This window comes from Haliotis rufescens, unplaced genomic scaffold (assembly GCF_023055435.1).
Source record: "Haliotis rufescens isolate VD_foot unplaced genomic scaffold, xgHalRufe1.0.p SCAF_2, whole genome shotgun sequence".
Lineage (NCBI taxonomy): Eukaryota > Metazoa > Mollusca > Gastropoda > Lepetellida > Haliotidae > Haliotis > Haliotis rufescens.
The window spans coordinates 66570879-66587153 of NW_025963890.1; the positions used below are offsets into that span (position 1 = coordinate 66570879).

General features: G+C 36.6%; 1 protein-coding gene across 8 annotated transcripts in view; it reads left to right on the forward strand.

The window, feature by feature from the left end:
• The window catches only part of LOC124134573, a 45185-nt gene that overhangs the window by 25351 nt on the left and 3559 nt on the right, over window positions 1-16275 (forward strand). Inside the window, exons 18-46 of one of the 8 annotated variants that reach the window (XM_046499475.2) lie at window positions 396-511; window positions 2115-2170; window positions 2373-2545; window positions 2929-3110; window positions 3523-3581; window positions 3948-4225; window positions 4369-4490; window positions 4779-4834; window positions 5191-5363; window positions 5721-5902; window positions 6187-6245; window positions 6443-6720; window positions 6863-6984; window positions 7266-7321; window positions 7678-7850; window positions 8209-8390; window positions 8675-8733; window positions 8931-9208; window positions 9399-9520; window positions 10146-10201; window positions 10572-10744; window positions 11066-11247; window positions 12034-12092; window positions 13002-13279; window positions 13876-13997; window positions 14314-14369; window positions 14575-14741; window positions 15265-15446; window positions 15868-15926. In XM_046499475.2, coding sequence (XP_046355431.2) covers window positions 396-511; window positions 2115-2170; window positions 2373-2545; window positions 2929-3110; window positions 3523-3581; window positions 3948-4225; window positions 4369-4490; window positions 4779-4834; window positions 5191-5363; window positions 5721-5902; window positions 6187-6245; window positions 6443-6720; window positions 6863-6984; window positions 7266-7321; window positions 7678-7850; window positions 8209-8390; window positions 8675-8733; window positions 8931-9208; window positions 9399-9520; window positions 10146-10201; window positions 10572-10744; window positions 11066-11247; window positions 12034-12092; window positions 13002-13279; window positions 13876-13997; window positions 14314-14369; window positions 14575-14741; window positions 15265-15446; window positions 15868-15926 — 4060 coding nt within the window. The remainder of the gene's footprint in view (window positions 1-395; window positions 512-2114; window positions 2171-2372; window positions 2546-2928; window positions 3111-3522; window positions 3582-3947; window positions 4226-4368; window positions 4491-4778; window positions 4835-5190; window positions 5364-5720; window positions 5903-6186; window positions 6246-6442; window positions 6721-6862; window positions 6985-7265; window positions 7322-7677; window positions 7851-8208; window positions 8391-8674; window positions 8734-8930; window positions 9209-9398; window positions 9521-10145; window positions 10202-10571; window positions 10745-11065; window positions 11248-12033; window positions 12093-13001; window positions 13280-13875; window positions 13998-14313; window positions 14370-14574; window positions 14742-15264; window positions 15447-15867; window positions 15927-16275) is intronic. The other 7 variants (XM_048400427.1, XM_048400430.1, XM_048400431.1 and 4 more) reach the window with 7 other exon arrangements.

Here is a 16275-nt window from a genome sequence, read left to right on the forward strand (position 1 = left end):
CCCCGTGATATACATCTAAAATACCCTTAAAGCGGCACTACATCATCTCAGTCATGCTCAATTGACCATGGTAGTACCTTTCGCGAACACCTGGTATCATCACTATTTGATAGTGACTCATTGACACACGCTCATGATAAAGTTGGTTTCATACAGAGATTTCTTATGGATGGATATAGAAGGATCTTGTCTCTTGTATTTATTTGAATACGTGTAGTTCGACCTGGCTCGATAATGATTCATCAAAATAATTCTGGTTGATAAATCTTGAAAAATAAAAATCCTATGGCTAGTAGTTAGTGTACGTAGCCCTTTAGTCTGTGTGCAATGGTTTTTGCGTTTCATTTAAGCTTTTAGTGTATGCATTTTCAATATTATTTTCAATATTTTTTCAGATACATCATTTGAGTTCCTTGCCTCACTTCGGTTTCCCGATCTCACCTACGCACCTGACTATGCCAACAAGATGTCAACTGTCTTCATGCTACTGAAGAACCAGTTAGACAACGAGGTAAATGTCATGTTTGGTATATTCGTCATTTTAAATAGTAAGGTACAAACATATAGCTGCCGATAAAAGGTTGCAATTTTGGAATGTTATTCTTTGCTTTCCAAGGTCCGTTTCATTGTAATATATATGTTTATATTACAAGTAAAACTATTAGAAAATTTACACTTGGATGCTCTACGAACAATATGTGGAGTAGTACGAGGAACCAGTCACAAAAAACTTTATAGGGAAACGGGTTTATGCTCACTGTCCGACAGACGACATTACCATAAATTATGTATATTTTACAAAATGGTCAATGGGCTAACTCCTAAATATCTATCTTTATGGGTCCCACCTAATATATCCAGCATAACTGGATATAACCTTCGTACTTCTAATGACTTCCAGACCAGTGCAGGACGTTTATCCCAGTATAATCGATCTTTTTTGCCATCTGTTATACAAGCTTGGAATGCACTTGATATCAATATTAGAAATGTAGATTCCTTATCTCGGTTTAAGCAATTAATTTCTAGAGAATATAAGCTTACTGCAAATTTTACATCGTTTGCTAGTTATGGCCAGCGGCAATGTCAGGTGATTTTATCTAGACTTAGGCTAGGTTGTAGTGATTTAAAATCACATTTATTTGACAGATTTCTGATTGATAATCCCATCTGTCCATGTGGCCTAAATAGAGAAGATGCTTTCCACTTTTTTCTATCTTGTCCACGCTATGCCAAGTTTAGAATTGATAAATACTTTTTTGTTAACCAGCTCAGCATACATACTATACTCCACGGCAATGAAGATTCATCTTCCTCAGACAATGAATACATTATAAAATCAGTTCACAATTACATCATTGAAACAAACCGCTTTAAGTAAGTTTTGTGTCAACTTAAGAATATAAAATGCATTTGGTATCTTGCTTTCCATTTTATTTCATGTTGTGTTACTCATTAATGTCTGCTCTATAGACTTCATTACAATCTACATGTATAATGTACAATATTAGGAGAAGCATTAATATAGGCCTTTTTGGCCTGTTTGCTAATCCTTTTTCCATTTTGTAATGCTATTTAATGTACAATCTGAACATTAATGGAAATAAAATACTGTTTAAATCATATATATGTTTATTCCATCTTAGCCGCAGTACGTATGTATTGCTTTCTTACAATGTTCATAGAAGATATCATTGAATATTTCTTCACTCTATTGCTCGGATTATATTAAAAAAATACTTCTGTTTAATCACTAATAATTAAGTCTTTGATAAGCATTTAGAAGTTTGAAGAACATGAATACATGATACTTTTTATGTATACCAACTTCTTTTACTCTTTGTCACGACGTTTCAGAGCTACTTCTTCAAAGAATAAAAGAAACTGCCATCCATAAATAGTGTCATGTATTCATGTTCAAACTTCTAAATGCCTATCAAAGACTTTATTCGACATCAACATCGGGATGAGGCTATTAGTGAGATCATTCACCTGATGAAGGAGCAAGAAGTAGCCCTGAAACGTCGTGACAAAGAGTAAAAGAAGTTGTAAGCAATAAAAAAAGAGTCCTGTATACGCTAATACTGGATTAAGTGAAACTGTTTCTCTTACAGATGCAGAATCTGCTGAAACCCAGTACTATAAAGAGTATAGAAGTAATCAAATTACGGTAAGAGCGAGCATCTGGACACGCTTACTGCATTCATCGTTCACGTACACTCTACAAGCCCGCAACTTAACACATAAATACAGATTATCAAGTCACTTAAACACCATCGTTTGATGCCCAACGGCACTTAAATTGTTTGACCTATTTCTCGCTTAACTCAAGCTTAGAAAGAGTTTTACTGTGTTTGTCATCTCTGCTTCAGTAACGGAAGTATCATTGCTGACTTTCTGGTAAAATCAACATCAAGCGCAGCGAATAATGAAACATTTCAAGATGATGTGATCAACTTCTTCAAATCTATCCGGATTATCGGAAATGTGGCTGGCTATGCCGTCGATCCCATCTACCCCATAGTTGAAGAGATCAGCAGTCAAGGTTTGTCATTTTCCAATTCGTTGAGATGGTCGGATTGTTTAGGCAGGATACCGTCACCTTTTGACGAACACATGGTGTCACCACTATTTTGAAGTGATTCATCAACACTTGTTTGTGATACAGTCCGAATCATACACACGACTCTGCTTTTGGCAGAGATTGTTCATGAATATGAACAGGGGTTTTGTCACTTTCTTTATTCACATTATTCTTCCCAATTTTTCATTTTGATGGTACAAAACGTTCACCTTCTGGAATAGATTTGACTTTGATCCAATCTCAAATCTCACCACTTATGCATTTCGGACTATTGAACCTACTTTTTATCCATGTGTCTAGCAGTCTTTATAGCTATCTCATCCTCATTTTTATGCCTTATTTAGAAGGACCTACAACAATGCCAGAAGGTTGTATGGGTCAGTGGCCAGCCGTATGTGACAGTTGCAGGTACCAAGTAAAATGGGTCGTTGATACGGCTAATGACGTAGTCAACTTCACCATTACCGCAAGGTTGGAGGGACAGAGGAAATGGATTGGACTTGGATTCTCACCAACAGGGAGAATGGTATTTAAGCCTTTGCATGTGTTCAAGAAAGGGAATAACAGGACCTACATTTCCTCATGTTATCTTGCAGACTGTGTTAACAAGGGTTTAGTGACTCCACAGCATGTTGGATTCAACATATACGAGATATCTAATGTCATTGTAAATATCCAAGGGATTGTTATGCAGTGTCGTGCTTTGAACATTTCTTTCTGGAACTTTATTATCTATAGTGTAGTGATAGAATGCATTTATTTATCGTGTCATATTTTGTTAACCTCGGTACATGCATGTGAATCGACCATGCACACTTTGGGTTCGAGATTTGAATTCAACATAATTGCAAATATCCAGCGATAGTTTTATATACAGCTGCATTAATTATAAGCATTCGACATAAGTGGAAACTACTTCATTTTCATTCATCTTGCAGAGTAACTCCGATGCGGTTATCGGATGGGTGGATGATTCGGACATTCATATCTCAGACAGGTGTGTATAACTGACATGGGGAAACATGATACAAATAAATGTATCAGACATATTTTTTGTCACTAACGCGTCAAATCTGGAATTGTTCTATACACGTGTACCATAACACGTTTTGGAAGTTTAACTTAGGCCTTGAATGTTGTAACCCTGATTATGAAGACAGTAAAATAAACACGGAGACTGTCAACTGCGTTAATCACGAGGGAAACATGTTATTTTATGTTATTTGTTTCGTTTTAACATAACTGAACCATTTTGGATTAATATTATCATGTTCATATAAAGCAATTATTTATTTAACATTTCAGGTAATTGAGGTATGCAGTGTAAATCAGAAGAAGTAATATGATATATGATTTTGTCCAGGTATATAGTTGGCTACAGCCCACCTGCAATAGATACGGAGGACAACCTGTTTGATAAACGAGGGACAGTACAAAATGGTGTCACTGAGATAAAGTTCTCACGTCCAAGAAATACCAGCCAGATACAAGATTTCACCTTCACCGATACTGACTGTCCGTATTTGCTGTTCCCTGTGGGTGGTGACTATAACACAGGGGACAAGAGTGTATCCAGACACGCTACAACACCATCTGTGTCCGCACAAAGAATCTGCTTCAGCAGTACATGTGCTCGTCAAGGTACTAACCAATGCCATCTTTTATCATGATAATTCTTGTGTGTTGACACTATAAACACTTTTCATATTATATCAGACATGTATCTTTTACTTGAAGGAAGTGTCAGTGTTTTGCATGAATAATTGACTCGTTCCTCATTATAGAACCAAGACCGTCATATGAGTTCGTCGTCTCCTTGAGGTTCCCAAGTCTTCAATACTCATCCGAATACGCCAATAAGATGTCAACTATTTACTTGCTACTGAAGAACTCGTTTGATAAAGAGGTAAGACGACTTTGCAGACTTTATGGGCAATTGACAGAATCAGGTGTGTCGTGATGTAAGCGAACATATATTTGTTCACAAAATCCGATAACCAATTCAATCTGCTTTAAACAGTATATTAAACCTGTATATTATATGTCTCTTGTTTAATTCACTTTTCATGTAAAGTATTATTGATTAGTGCTGTTCGCAGTATCTGGAAATGCGAAAGAAGATTAAAACAATTGTTTTGACAATCAACTTAAAAACCTTGTGTATTTGTTAAAATGAAAATATATTCCCTTTCAGATGCAGGGCTTTCCGAAACCAAAAAGTATCAACAGTATTGAAGTAATCAACTTACGGTAAGAGTCTTCTATATATTATTCTAATTGCCATTATACTCTAATTTATCCTACTCCTGGATGAACAAACAAGGACATGCAATAATTAACCTTAACAGAAGCTTAAAATAAACAGTTTTTACATGTTGTATGTATAATTTTCAGAACAATTCTGCAGAATAGAAAAAAACCACAATGGTAATATGTTGAGATTTACCTTAAAAGTAAATGTTTATACGAAGAAAGGGAGATGAAAATTATTACATTTAACGCAGTGGTTGTATTCATTGTTTCTAGCTTGACTATATACAAATACATGTGTCTATTTAGTCATTCATAAATACATGTCACTGTTTTGTTTTTGATATCTCAACTAGGAATGGAAGTATTATCGCCGACTTTCTGGTAAAATCCTCTTCCAATGCAACGAACAATGAAACCTTTCAAGGCGATGTAATGGCGTTCTTCAAGTCTGTCCAGGTTGTTGGAAATGTTGGTCCTTATCGTGTTGATCCTTCCTACCCCCTAGTCAAGTCGGATGATCCTCCAGGTTTGTCATTTTTGTATGATTTATGATACACTTTTAGCATTTACCCTTTTGAAAGACTAATTCTGAATAGGTTATGACCCTTATCTATTATCAGTAAGTTAAACATAAACTATTACATCACAATGTGCAATCGAATGAGTTTTTTGCCTTAGGTATTACTAAAGTGTATTTAACAAATTCTGGGCAAAGTACAACAAGTCTTCCATTAATAATAATAGAACTATTAAACTTTATAAGCGTCGATGTTTTATGTATTGTGTAAGTAAGCGATTGCAGTCGTTTACATTTCTACGACCAGATAGACACACAGAAGAAACTCAAGTCACCATTTAATGATGCTTCGAAATTGCTTTTCAGAAGAACGTCCAGCGATGCCAGAAGGTTGTATGGGTCAGTGGCCAGCCGTGTGCGACAACTGCAGTTACCAAGTGAAATGGGTCGTTGATGTGGCTAATGATGTAGTCAACTTCACCATTACCGCCAGGCTGGAGGGACAGAAGAAATGGATTGGACTTGGATTCTCACCAACAGGGGGAATGGTAGGCTTAAACTCATCATGTGTCTGTTGCAATAAAATATGTGATGTTATTGATAGTGATTTACTGCATTTACTGGTGTTATGTTTTGTTGACCGAGGTACATGAATGTGTATATACCATGTGACTTTGGGATAATAGATTTGTATTTAATATCATGGGATATATCCAGTGATAGTTTTACATAGTAACATTAAACAAGGTACTAACGTGAAATGTACTTGAACTAAACTGTTAATTTCCGTCGCAAATATCCTACTGATACTTACAGATGTGATTTTTTGCAGAGTAACTCGGATGCAGTTATCGGATGGGTGGATGATTCCGACTTTTATATCTCAGACAGGTATGAATAATGTTATTCACAGTGGAAAAATTACATATTGATAACAAGTTATTTTATAAGAATGTGTCAACCTTTTCTGCATAAGATGATTCTAATCACGTATATAAAAAGTAATAACACTATCATCTTAACACTTTTAGGTAACTACAGTATTCATTGTACAACTGAAGGCGTAATTTTACATATATTTTTGCCAGATATATAGTTGGCTACAACCCACCTGCAATAGATACGGAGGACAACCTGTTTGATAAACGAGGGACAGTACAAAACGGTGTCACTGAGATAAAGTTCTCACGTCCAAGAAATACCAGCCAAATACAAGATTTCACCTTCACCGATACTGACTGTCCGTATTTGCTGTTCCCTGTGGGTGGTGACTATAACACAGGAGACAAGAGTGTATCAAAACACGCTACAAAACCATCTGTGTCCGCACAAAAAATCTGCTTCAGCAGTACATGCGCGAGTAAAGGTACTAACCTAGCCATCTTTTATCATGATAATTCTTGTGTGTTGACACTATAAGCACTTTTCATATTATATCAGCCATGTACCCTTTATTTGAAGGAAGTGTAAGTGTTTTGCATGAATTATTGACTCGTTCCTCTTTAAAGAACCAAGACCGTCATATGAGTTCGTCGTCTCCTTGAGGTTCCCAAGTCTTCAATACTCACCCGAATACGCCAATAAGATGTCAACTGTTTACTTGCTACTGAAGAACTCGTTTGATAAAGAGGTAAGACGACTTTGCAGACTTTATGGGCATTTGACAGAATCAAGTGTGTCTTGATGTAAGCGAACATATATTTGTTCACAAAATCTGATAACAAATCCAATCTGCTTTAAACAGTTATCTGTATATTATATGTCTCTTGTTTAGTTAACTTTTCATGTAAAACATAATGGATGGTGGTGTGCACAGTATCTGGAAATGCGAAAGAATGGTGAAACAATTGTTTTGACAATCAAGTTAAAACCCTTGTGTATTTGTTAAAATGAAAATATATTCCCTTTCAGATGCAGGGCTTTCCGAAACCAAAAAGTATCAACAGTATTGAAGTAATCAACTTACGGTAAGGGCCTTCTATATTTTATTCTAAGTGCCATTACACTCTAATGTATCCTACTCCTGGATGTACAAACAAGGACATGCAATAATTAAGCTTAAAAGAGGCTTAAAATAAACAGTTTACATGTTGTATGTATTATTTTCAGAACAATTCTGCAGAATAGAAAAAAAACACACAATGATAATATGTTGAAATTTACCTTAAATGTAAATGTTTATACGAAGAAAGGGAGATGAAAAATATTACATTTAACGCAGTGGCTGGATTCATTGTTTCTAGCTTGACTATATACAAATACATGTGCCTATTTAGTCATTCATAAATACATGTCACTGTTTTGTTTTTTATTTCTCTTCCAGGAATGGAAGTATTATCGCCGACCTTCTGGTAAAATCCTCTTCCAATGCAACGAACAATGAAACCTTTCAAGGCGATGTAATGGCGTTCTTCAAGTCTGTCCAGGTTGTTGGAAATGTTGGTCCTTATCGTGTTGATCCTTCCTACCCCCTAGTCAAGTCGGATGATCCTCCAGGTTTGTAATTTTTGTATAATTTATGATACACTTTTAACATTTACCCTTTTGAAAGACTAATTCTGAATAGGTAATGCCCCTTATCTGTTATCAGTAAGTTGAACATAAAATATAACATCACAATGTGCAATCGAATGAATATTTTTGCCTTAGTTATTACTAAAGTGTATTTAACAAATTCTGGGCAAAGTACAACAAGTTTTCCAGTAATAATAATAGAACTATTAAACTTTATAAGCGTCGATGTTTTATGCATTGTGTAAGTAAGCGATTGCAGTCGTTTACATTTCTACGACCAGATAGACACACAGAAGAGACTCAAGTCACCATTTCATGATGCTTCGAAATTGCTTTTCAGAAGAACGTCCAGCGATGCCAGAAGGTTGTATGGGTCAGTGGCCAGCCGTGTGCGACAACTGCAGTTACCAAGTGAAATGGGTCGTTGATGTGGCTAATGATGTAGTCAACTTCACCATTACCGCCAGGCTGGAGGGACAGAAGAAATGGATTGGACTTGGATTCTCACCAACAGGGAGAATGGTAGGCTTAAACTCATAATGTGTCTGTTGCAATAAAATATGTGATGTTATTGATAGTGATTTACTGCATTTACTGGTGTTATGTTTTGTTGACCGAGGTACATGCATGTGTATATACCATGCGACTTTGGGATAATAGATTTGTATTTAATATCATGGGATATATCCAGTGATAGTTTTACATAGTAGCATTAAACAAGGTACTAACGTGAAATGTACTTGAACTAAACTGTTAATTCCCGTCGCAAATATCCTACTGATACTTACAGATGTGATTTTTTGCAGAGTAACTCGGATGCAGTTATCGGATGGGTGGATGATTCCGACTTTTATATCTCAGACAGGTATGAATAATGTTATTCACAGTGGAAAAATTACATATTGATAACAAGTTATTTTATAAGAATGTGTCAACCTTTTCTGCATAAGATGATTCTAATCACGTATATAAAAAGTAATAACACTATCATCTTAACACTTTTAGGTAACTACAGTATTCATTGTACAACTGAAGGCGTAATTTTACATATTTTGTTGCCAGATATATAGTTGGCTACAACCCACCTGCAATAGATACGGAGGACAACCTGTTTGATAAACGAGGGACAGTACAAAATGGTGTCACTGAGATAAAGTTCTCACGTCCAAGAAATACCAGCCAGATACAAGATTTCACCTTCACCGATACTGACTGTCCGTATTTGCTGTTCCCTGTGGGTGGTGACTATAACACAGGAGACAAAAGTGTATCCAAACACGTTACAACACCATCTGTGTCGGCACAAAAAATCTGCTTCAGCAGTACATGCGCGAGTAAAGGTATTAACCTAGCCATCTTTTATCATGATAATTCTTGTGATAACACTATAAACACCTTTGATATTATATTAGCCATGTACCCTTAATTTGAAGGAAGTGTCAGTGTTTTGCATCCATAATTTTGCTTTTGCAAACAGTGCACAAGTTGGTCGAGCTGTATTCGAACATACAGACTTGTTTCTCTTTACAGAACCAAGACCGTCATATGAGTTTGTTGTGTCTTTGCGGTTCCCAAGTCTTCAATACTCACCCGAATACGCTAATAAGATGTCATCTGTTTACTTGCTACTGAAGAACTCGTTTGATAAAGAGGTAAGACGACTTTGGAGAATATATGGGGAATTGGCAGAGAATCAAGTGTGTCCAGATGTAGGCTAACATTGGTAAAACATAGATGAAACTGGAGGCATACAACGTCACGTACCTAAGAACACAGAATTGAGTCGAAGATAATAACTTATCCATTTTGTGGGCATTGTAATCTTGATCGCATGCATGTGGAGGACATGGATGAAAAAAAGGTTTCAACGTAAGTATTTTTTTAAAACAAACTGCATGCTAATTTAGTTTCATGTGGTCTTGCTACTTTCCTTCATAACAACATTATTTACACAGGTTTATACGTATGTTGACCAAGACTCATTTCTTAATGAATGTCATATTGGTTCTCGAGTTATAGCCAAAGCCATGAGAATCCCATAGCCACTGATCACTATAGGATATTTGTTCACACAAGCTATTCAGCCTCCTTTAAAGAGTTCTTTATATATTCTCTGTCTCTTGTGTAGTCCAAATGCATTGAACTATCATTGAATGATATATTTCTGTGCACGAGTGTTCGTAATGTTGGATATGCAAAAGAATATGAAAACAATTGTTTTGAAAATCAACTTCTAATAGTTTGCATATATTTGAATCAAAATATGTTCCCTTTCAGATGCAGGGCTTGCTCAAACCAAAAAGTATCAAAAGTATTGAAGTAATCAACTTACGGTAAGGGCATCTAGAACTTATTCTAAGTTCCATTATTATACTCTATTTTACCCTTCTCCACGTAAATGCACAAACAACGACATGCAAAAAATGTACCTTCACAGACAGTTAAACAAAAACAAAAAACATGTTGTATGCAATATTTTCAGAACAATTCTACAGAATACAAAAACACAATGATAACATTTTGAGATTTACGTTTAATGTAAGAAAAGAAGACATGAAACATGGTAGCATTCAAAGAGACGGCTGCATTCATTGTTGTCAGCTAAACTAGATATGAATACACAAGGCTGTTTAGTCATACATACCTACATAATGTAAATAATGTTTGTCAATGTTTTCATTAAATCGTTGATGTCTCTTCCAGGAATGGAAGTATTATCGCCGACTTTCTGGTTAAATCGTCTTCCAATGCAACGAACAATGAAACCTTTCAAGGCGATGTATTGTCGTTCTTCAAGTCTGTCCAGGTTGTTGGAAATGTTGGTGGTTATAGTGTTGACCCTTCCTACCCCCCAGTCAAGTCGGATGATCCTCCAGGTTTGTAATTGTTGTATGATTTATAATACACGCTTAACACTTACCCTTAGGAATGACTGATACTGAATAGGTTATAACCCTCATTTATTACTAGTAAGTTAGACACAAAATATTACATCACAATGTGCAATCGAATGAGTATTTTTGCCTTATTGATTACCACAGTAAACAAATCTTGGCAAAGAACCATAATTTGTCCAGGGGATTGTGTAAGGGGATTGCGTAAGGAAACCATTTCAATCGATTGCATTTCTACGACGATATAGTCATACAGAAGAAAATCATGTCATCATTTCATGATGCTTCTAAATGACCTTTCAGAAGAACGTCCAGCGATGCCAGAAGGTTGTATGGGTCAGTGGCCAGCCGTATGTAACAGTTGCAGGTACCAAGTGAAATGGGTCGTTGATGTCGCTAATGACGTTGTCAACTTCACCATTACCGCCAGGTTGGAGGGGCAGAAGAAATGGATTGGACTTGGATTCTCACCATCAGGGAGAATGGTAGGCCTAAGCTATCCATGTGCATCTGTTATATTATATCACATTCAAAACCTTGTTTGAAGCTTGTCACAAAGGAAAACTTTATTTTCGAAGGAATGGATTGGTTGCCTGATCATAAACTCTGATGGTAAAGGTAACACGTCACATTACGTTCGTACTGGAATCGAGGTTTCATTTGTCTCACTTTCATCTTATCAGTTAATGGACAAGATGTGTGTTTACTGTATAGTATTGTGTTGTCAATGAATTATTTGTAGGTGTGTCAGATGTATATTATTAATAATAATGTCATTGCTGTAAGCTTTGGATTAGAAGTGTTACGGACATTGATAGTAAGGAACGTGGCGCCAGATTTCGCAATTCTTTTCTAATGTAGATATATGCATGTATAAAAGGTAAAGGAAAATCTGTCTGCCTAATTTTGTATGTATATAACTCTCAATTCATTCTCATCGAAGCAAGGACAAATCCGATATGTTGGTTTATGTGTTTTATCTAATAGAATCATGTCAGGTAATACACATTTAAACGCGTTCATTATATCCTAGTATTTGATCGTGTAACATGTGAGTACCCATTAGTATTTGATCGTGTAACATGTGAGTACCCATTAGTATTTGATCGTGTAACATGTGAGTACCCATTAGTATTTGATCGTGTAACATGTGAGTACCCATACATTTTGATTATGAGATACCAAAGGGGATGATGTGCATAGTTTAGTCACCACTGTGGAAAACGTTACATGTAAATATTTAGCATACTGCAATCTCTTTCCCCTGACAGGGTAGCTCGGATGCAGTTATCGGATGGGTGGATGGCTCCAACGTTTACGTATCAGATAGGTATGGTTCAATTCAGTCTGAGTAATTAAGGAGAGACTTCTGCTGGTGTAATTGGCGATGTTATTGAATGATATCGACATGGATTGTTAACAGATAATACTATAACATAGATAAGTATGTAGAAAATGTATGTATGTTTTTATTCTGTCATTACATTGTCACATCCATGTATTTCCATCAAAGAATAGATTCCTAACACCTTTTGCTAGTGGTAAGAGACACAGTTGAAGATTGGTTGTTTATGATATTTCGCCTCACTTATTGTGTGGCACCACACTGGATAGCCTGGTTTGTTGCTGGTGCTGCCATCTACAGGCAAACCATGAAACAGGCAAACCATGTTAGTACAAAATCTGCGTTTTGGACTATTCTGATGAACGTCTAATAATGCAAGGAATATTACTGCGGAACACAATAATTCATGAAGCAATCTTAAATGATTATATATAGCAAATTTAACGTTGTATACAGTATTTACATTCTGGATTCAAGTAGGTATACATAAATTGCAAGTGATTCCGTTGCATTTGTTGGCTAATCAAGCATAAACGGAATACTTTTTAGGCCACGCCCACTAATGGACTACTGTTTTCTTATTAGCTGGAAGTATAATGGGTGGGGTTTGTGTTTTATTAAGGCGCTGAACTTTGTCCCTGATTTCATATTTTGTCTTCAGTTTTTGTGTGTTAATGATTAGATAAGCAGCTGTGAAGTTATAATTGTTGATATGTATGCTTACAAGAACTGACTTCAATATGTTTTGTGTTTCTGGAGTTATAAACGTAGACAGGTGGGCACACTTTGCGTTAATCTTTTTTAGCACACCGGATTTTATGTAACTGTACTCTTTTTGCAGAAATATTTACATACCTGATGTCATGTTTTTATCATGTGATATTCTTTTATCAGGCACATCATCGGCTATAACCCACCTGCACTAGATGCTGAGCAGGACCTGCTGGATACTCGGGGAACATTTAATGATGGTGTTACTGAGATAATGTTCTCTCGTAAAAGAAATACCGGTCGAGATGAAGATTTTACCTTTACCGACACCGACTGTCCATACTTGCTGTTCCCCGTAGGCGGTGGCTACAACACAGCTGACAAGAGTATCTCCAAGCATGACACAACGCCCCAGGTGTCAGCGCAAAGAATCTGTTTCAGCAGTAAATGTGGCAGTAATGGTACGTAAGGTGTTTCAATAACAAATGTTATACGGTTCATTGGTTGATAGAGTCACGATCTACGCCTTTGGATGACGATTACATATAATCAACCATCTATGCCTGTCTGATCATCTTACCATCAGCATGGACCCGGTGAAGATCCGGTTCAAAATTTGTCTTCCGCAACCAATGCTTGGTCGGAAGAGGCGACAAACAGGATTGGGTGGTCAGACTAGCTGACTTAGCTAATTCATGTCACCGTATCGCAATTGCGTATGCATGAATATTTACAGGCTTACAGCTGGAATATTACTGAGTGCAGCGTTAAACAACATACATACCAAAAGCAAGGAGTAATGGACACTTATTCTTATAGGCAATCCATATAGTGGTAACCGATGACGTAGAGATAATGGTAGCAATGGCAAATCCTAAATACAAAATAATAGCATTAAGGAGTCAACTTCAGTGAAAATCAAATCAGATCCGTTTCTTTCTTCATATAATATTATGTCAATTATACAATGAGCCACTGTAAATTTAGCTACCGAAATAATTCCAAACTACTGTAATTAATTCAATAACAAACTAAGGAACCTATCATTCATTTGCAGCTACAAGACCAACGTTTGAGTTTACAGCCTCCTTGCGTCTTACCAACCTTCAGTACACATCTGACTACGCCAACAAGCTGTCAAATGTTTTCAAACTGCTGAAAAGCCAGTTAGATAAAGAGGTATTGTAAGGTTATAATATTCTGTGAAATACAAATTTTCATGATTTTAGTGTGGGGCTATTGTTAGAGTGGTATGTATACTACACCACAAATTCATGACATATATCCACTAACAATGACAGAGTGAAAAATGGAAAAAAATCAGGTGTTCCTTTGAATAGCATACATGAAATAGTTCATAAAGTTTTTAGAAATTGGAAACTATATTTTATGGTCAGTACACAGAATGAGAAAAGTGCATTTGAAGGAACTGAATTACTGTATCGAGAACAATGTCAATTTGCCATGTTACTAATTTTGTTGTTGGTAATTTCAGATGGATGCTCTGCCGAAACCGAGTACAATAAAGCAAATTAAAGTTATCAACTTACGGTTTGTTAATGTTCAATTTTGTTCATTTTGGTTACAAATGACAAAATTAAAAAATGTCGCAAATGTTTTGTGTCTTTATGTTCATACCAAGAACGGGAAATGGAAAAGATTCAATTTGTTGTTTTTGTCGCAGCTATTTTGAAATATCCGACTTTCTATTGTCTCGAAATTGCACACGTATAACTGATGGCTTTATCTTCTTCAGGGAAGGAAGTGTCATTGCCGATTTCCTCGTTACATCCAGTACAGAGAGCAATCAGACCTTTCAAGAAGATTCACTGAAGTTCTTCCAATCTGTGCAGACTGTTGGCAGTGTTGCAGGACACAACCTTGATACTTCCTACCCCATAGTAAAGGGTGATGTGCAGCCAGGTATACATTGCTACTCTACTCTCTGCATGTAGGGTTGTGCTGTATCCATGGCCACTTGCAAATTAGCATAGCCTGGACAACCACCTACAATAACTTGCATTTTGAAACATCCTTGGTCGGTGATTTGAAGGGATGATATTATTTCTTCCTCCTTTCCTTCACCGTTTGAAGTGAAACCCTGTAAATCCAGACAATAGCGTTCCCAATGAGGTCCGAATTAATAGAACTATGGTTTAATTTCAAAATTACTAAATAATACCCTTTGTATATGTAGACGTTCCTAATGGAATCGCCCTGAAAGTGGAATTTCCGGATGAAAAGAGTTTCATTGTACCACGTTTCAAGAATATAGTTATATTAAACTACAGGAATACCATTAATGTCTGTCATAGACAGAACCTCGTATTCCTACTTATTGTTCTTTAATATATTTGTAAAGCTAATAGGAGACTTCGAAACAAATATGTTATGAAAACACATTCGTTAAATAATAGTAAATGTTGTTCACGTTTTTGGACGTAAGGTTCGACGGACCAGTTGGAAGGTAAATGCACAGGCCAATGGCCTGCTACCTGTAGCAGTTGTCCCTATCAGGTCAAATGGGTAGTGGACGTTGTTAAAGACGAGGTCACCTTTACCATCATCGCCAGGTTGAATGGCCAGCGGAAATGGATAGGTCTTGGGTTCTCGCCAAGTGGTGAGATGGTAAGTTTTTCGGCCATAATGTGTTGTCAGTAGTAAATCATTTTCGGGATAATTCGGATAATAAGACTTTCCTTTGGGGTATCTCATCTCCCTTTTGAAACATAGGGTCTTAGGGGAAATAGTGCAGTGTCACGTCGTGTCGTGTCGTGTAGTGTCGTGGCGTGGAGATTTAGCATTATAAATCCACTTAAATGAACTTCACTTCCTTCACATGTCACTTATCGTCAATGCTCCTAGGACTGGCCATTCCCTTACCAGCTAAAATATAACCGTCGTGCATTCGAAGATCTACGGTACGTTCATGTGCCCCCCCTCCAACGCCTAACCCAATGGAAATTAAAAGTTTCTAATTAATATAAGTTAGTTGTGATGTTATGTTTTGGGGAAAACACTTAAGACGCTCTTAATCTTTTCATTTTAGGACAAAGCTGATGCCGTGATAGGATGGGTGGAGGGATCCAGTGTCCATGTTTCAAACAGGTAGCTGTCCATTTTCGTCCTTTTCTTCAGTTCCTGGTGTAAGAAGCATCTATACGTAATCCAATCTGAACTACACAAATCACTGACCCATGTTGTCAGGATAAGATTGCAAAAAGTCAGCCTTGTCTTAGAAGAAATATGGGAATAGTATGTAAATACCAATGCCAGAGGAGTCTGTACCTTTCTAACATTTTACGATTGTTATCAATTATAACCTTCGTTACGATTTTGGTCAACGTCACCAAAGTGGTCAAGGTCTAAGAACTGCATGACTTCGGCTGGCTTTCCTCCCACACAAACCTGACACGACGTGATATAACTGGAATACTGTTAAACCCAACTCACTCAC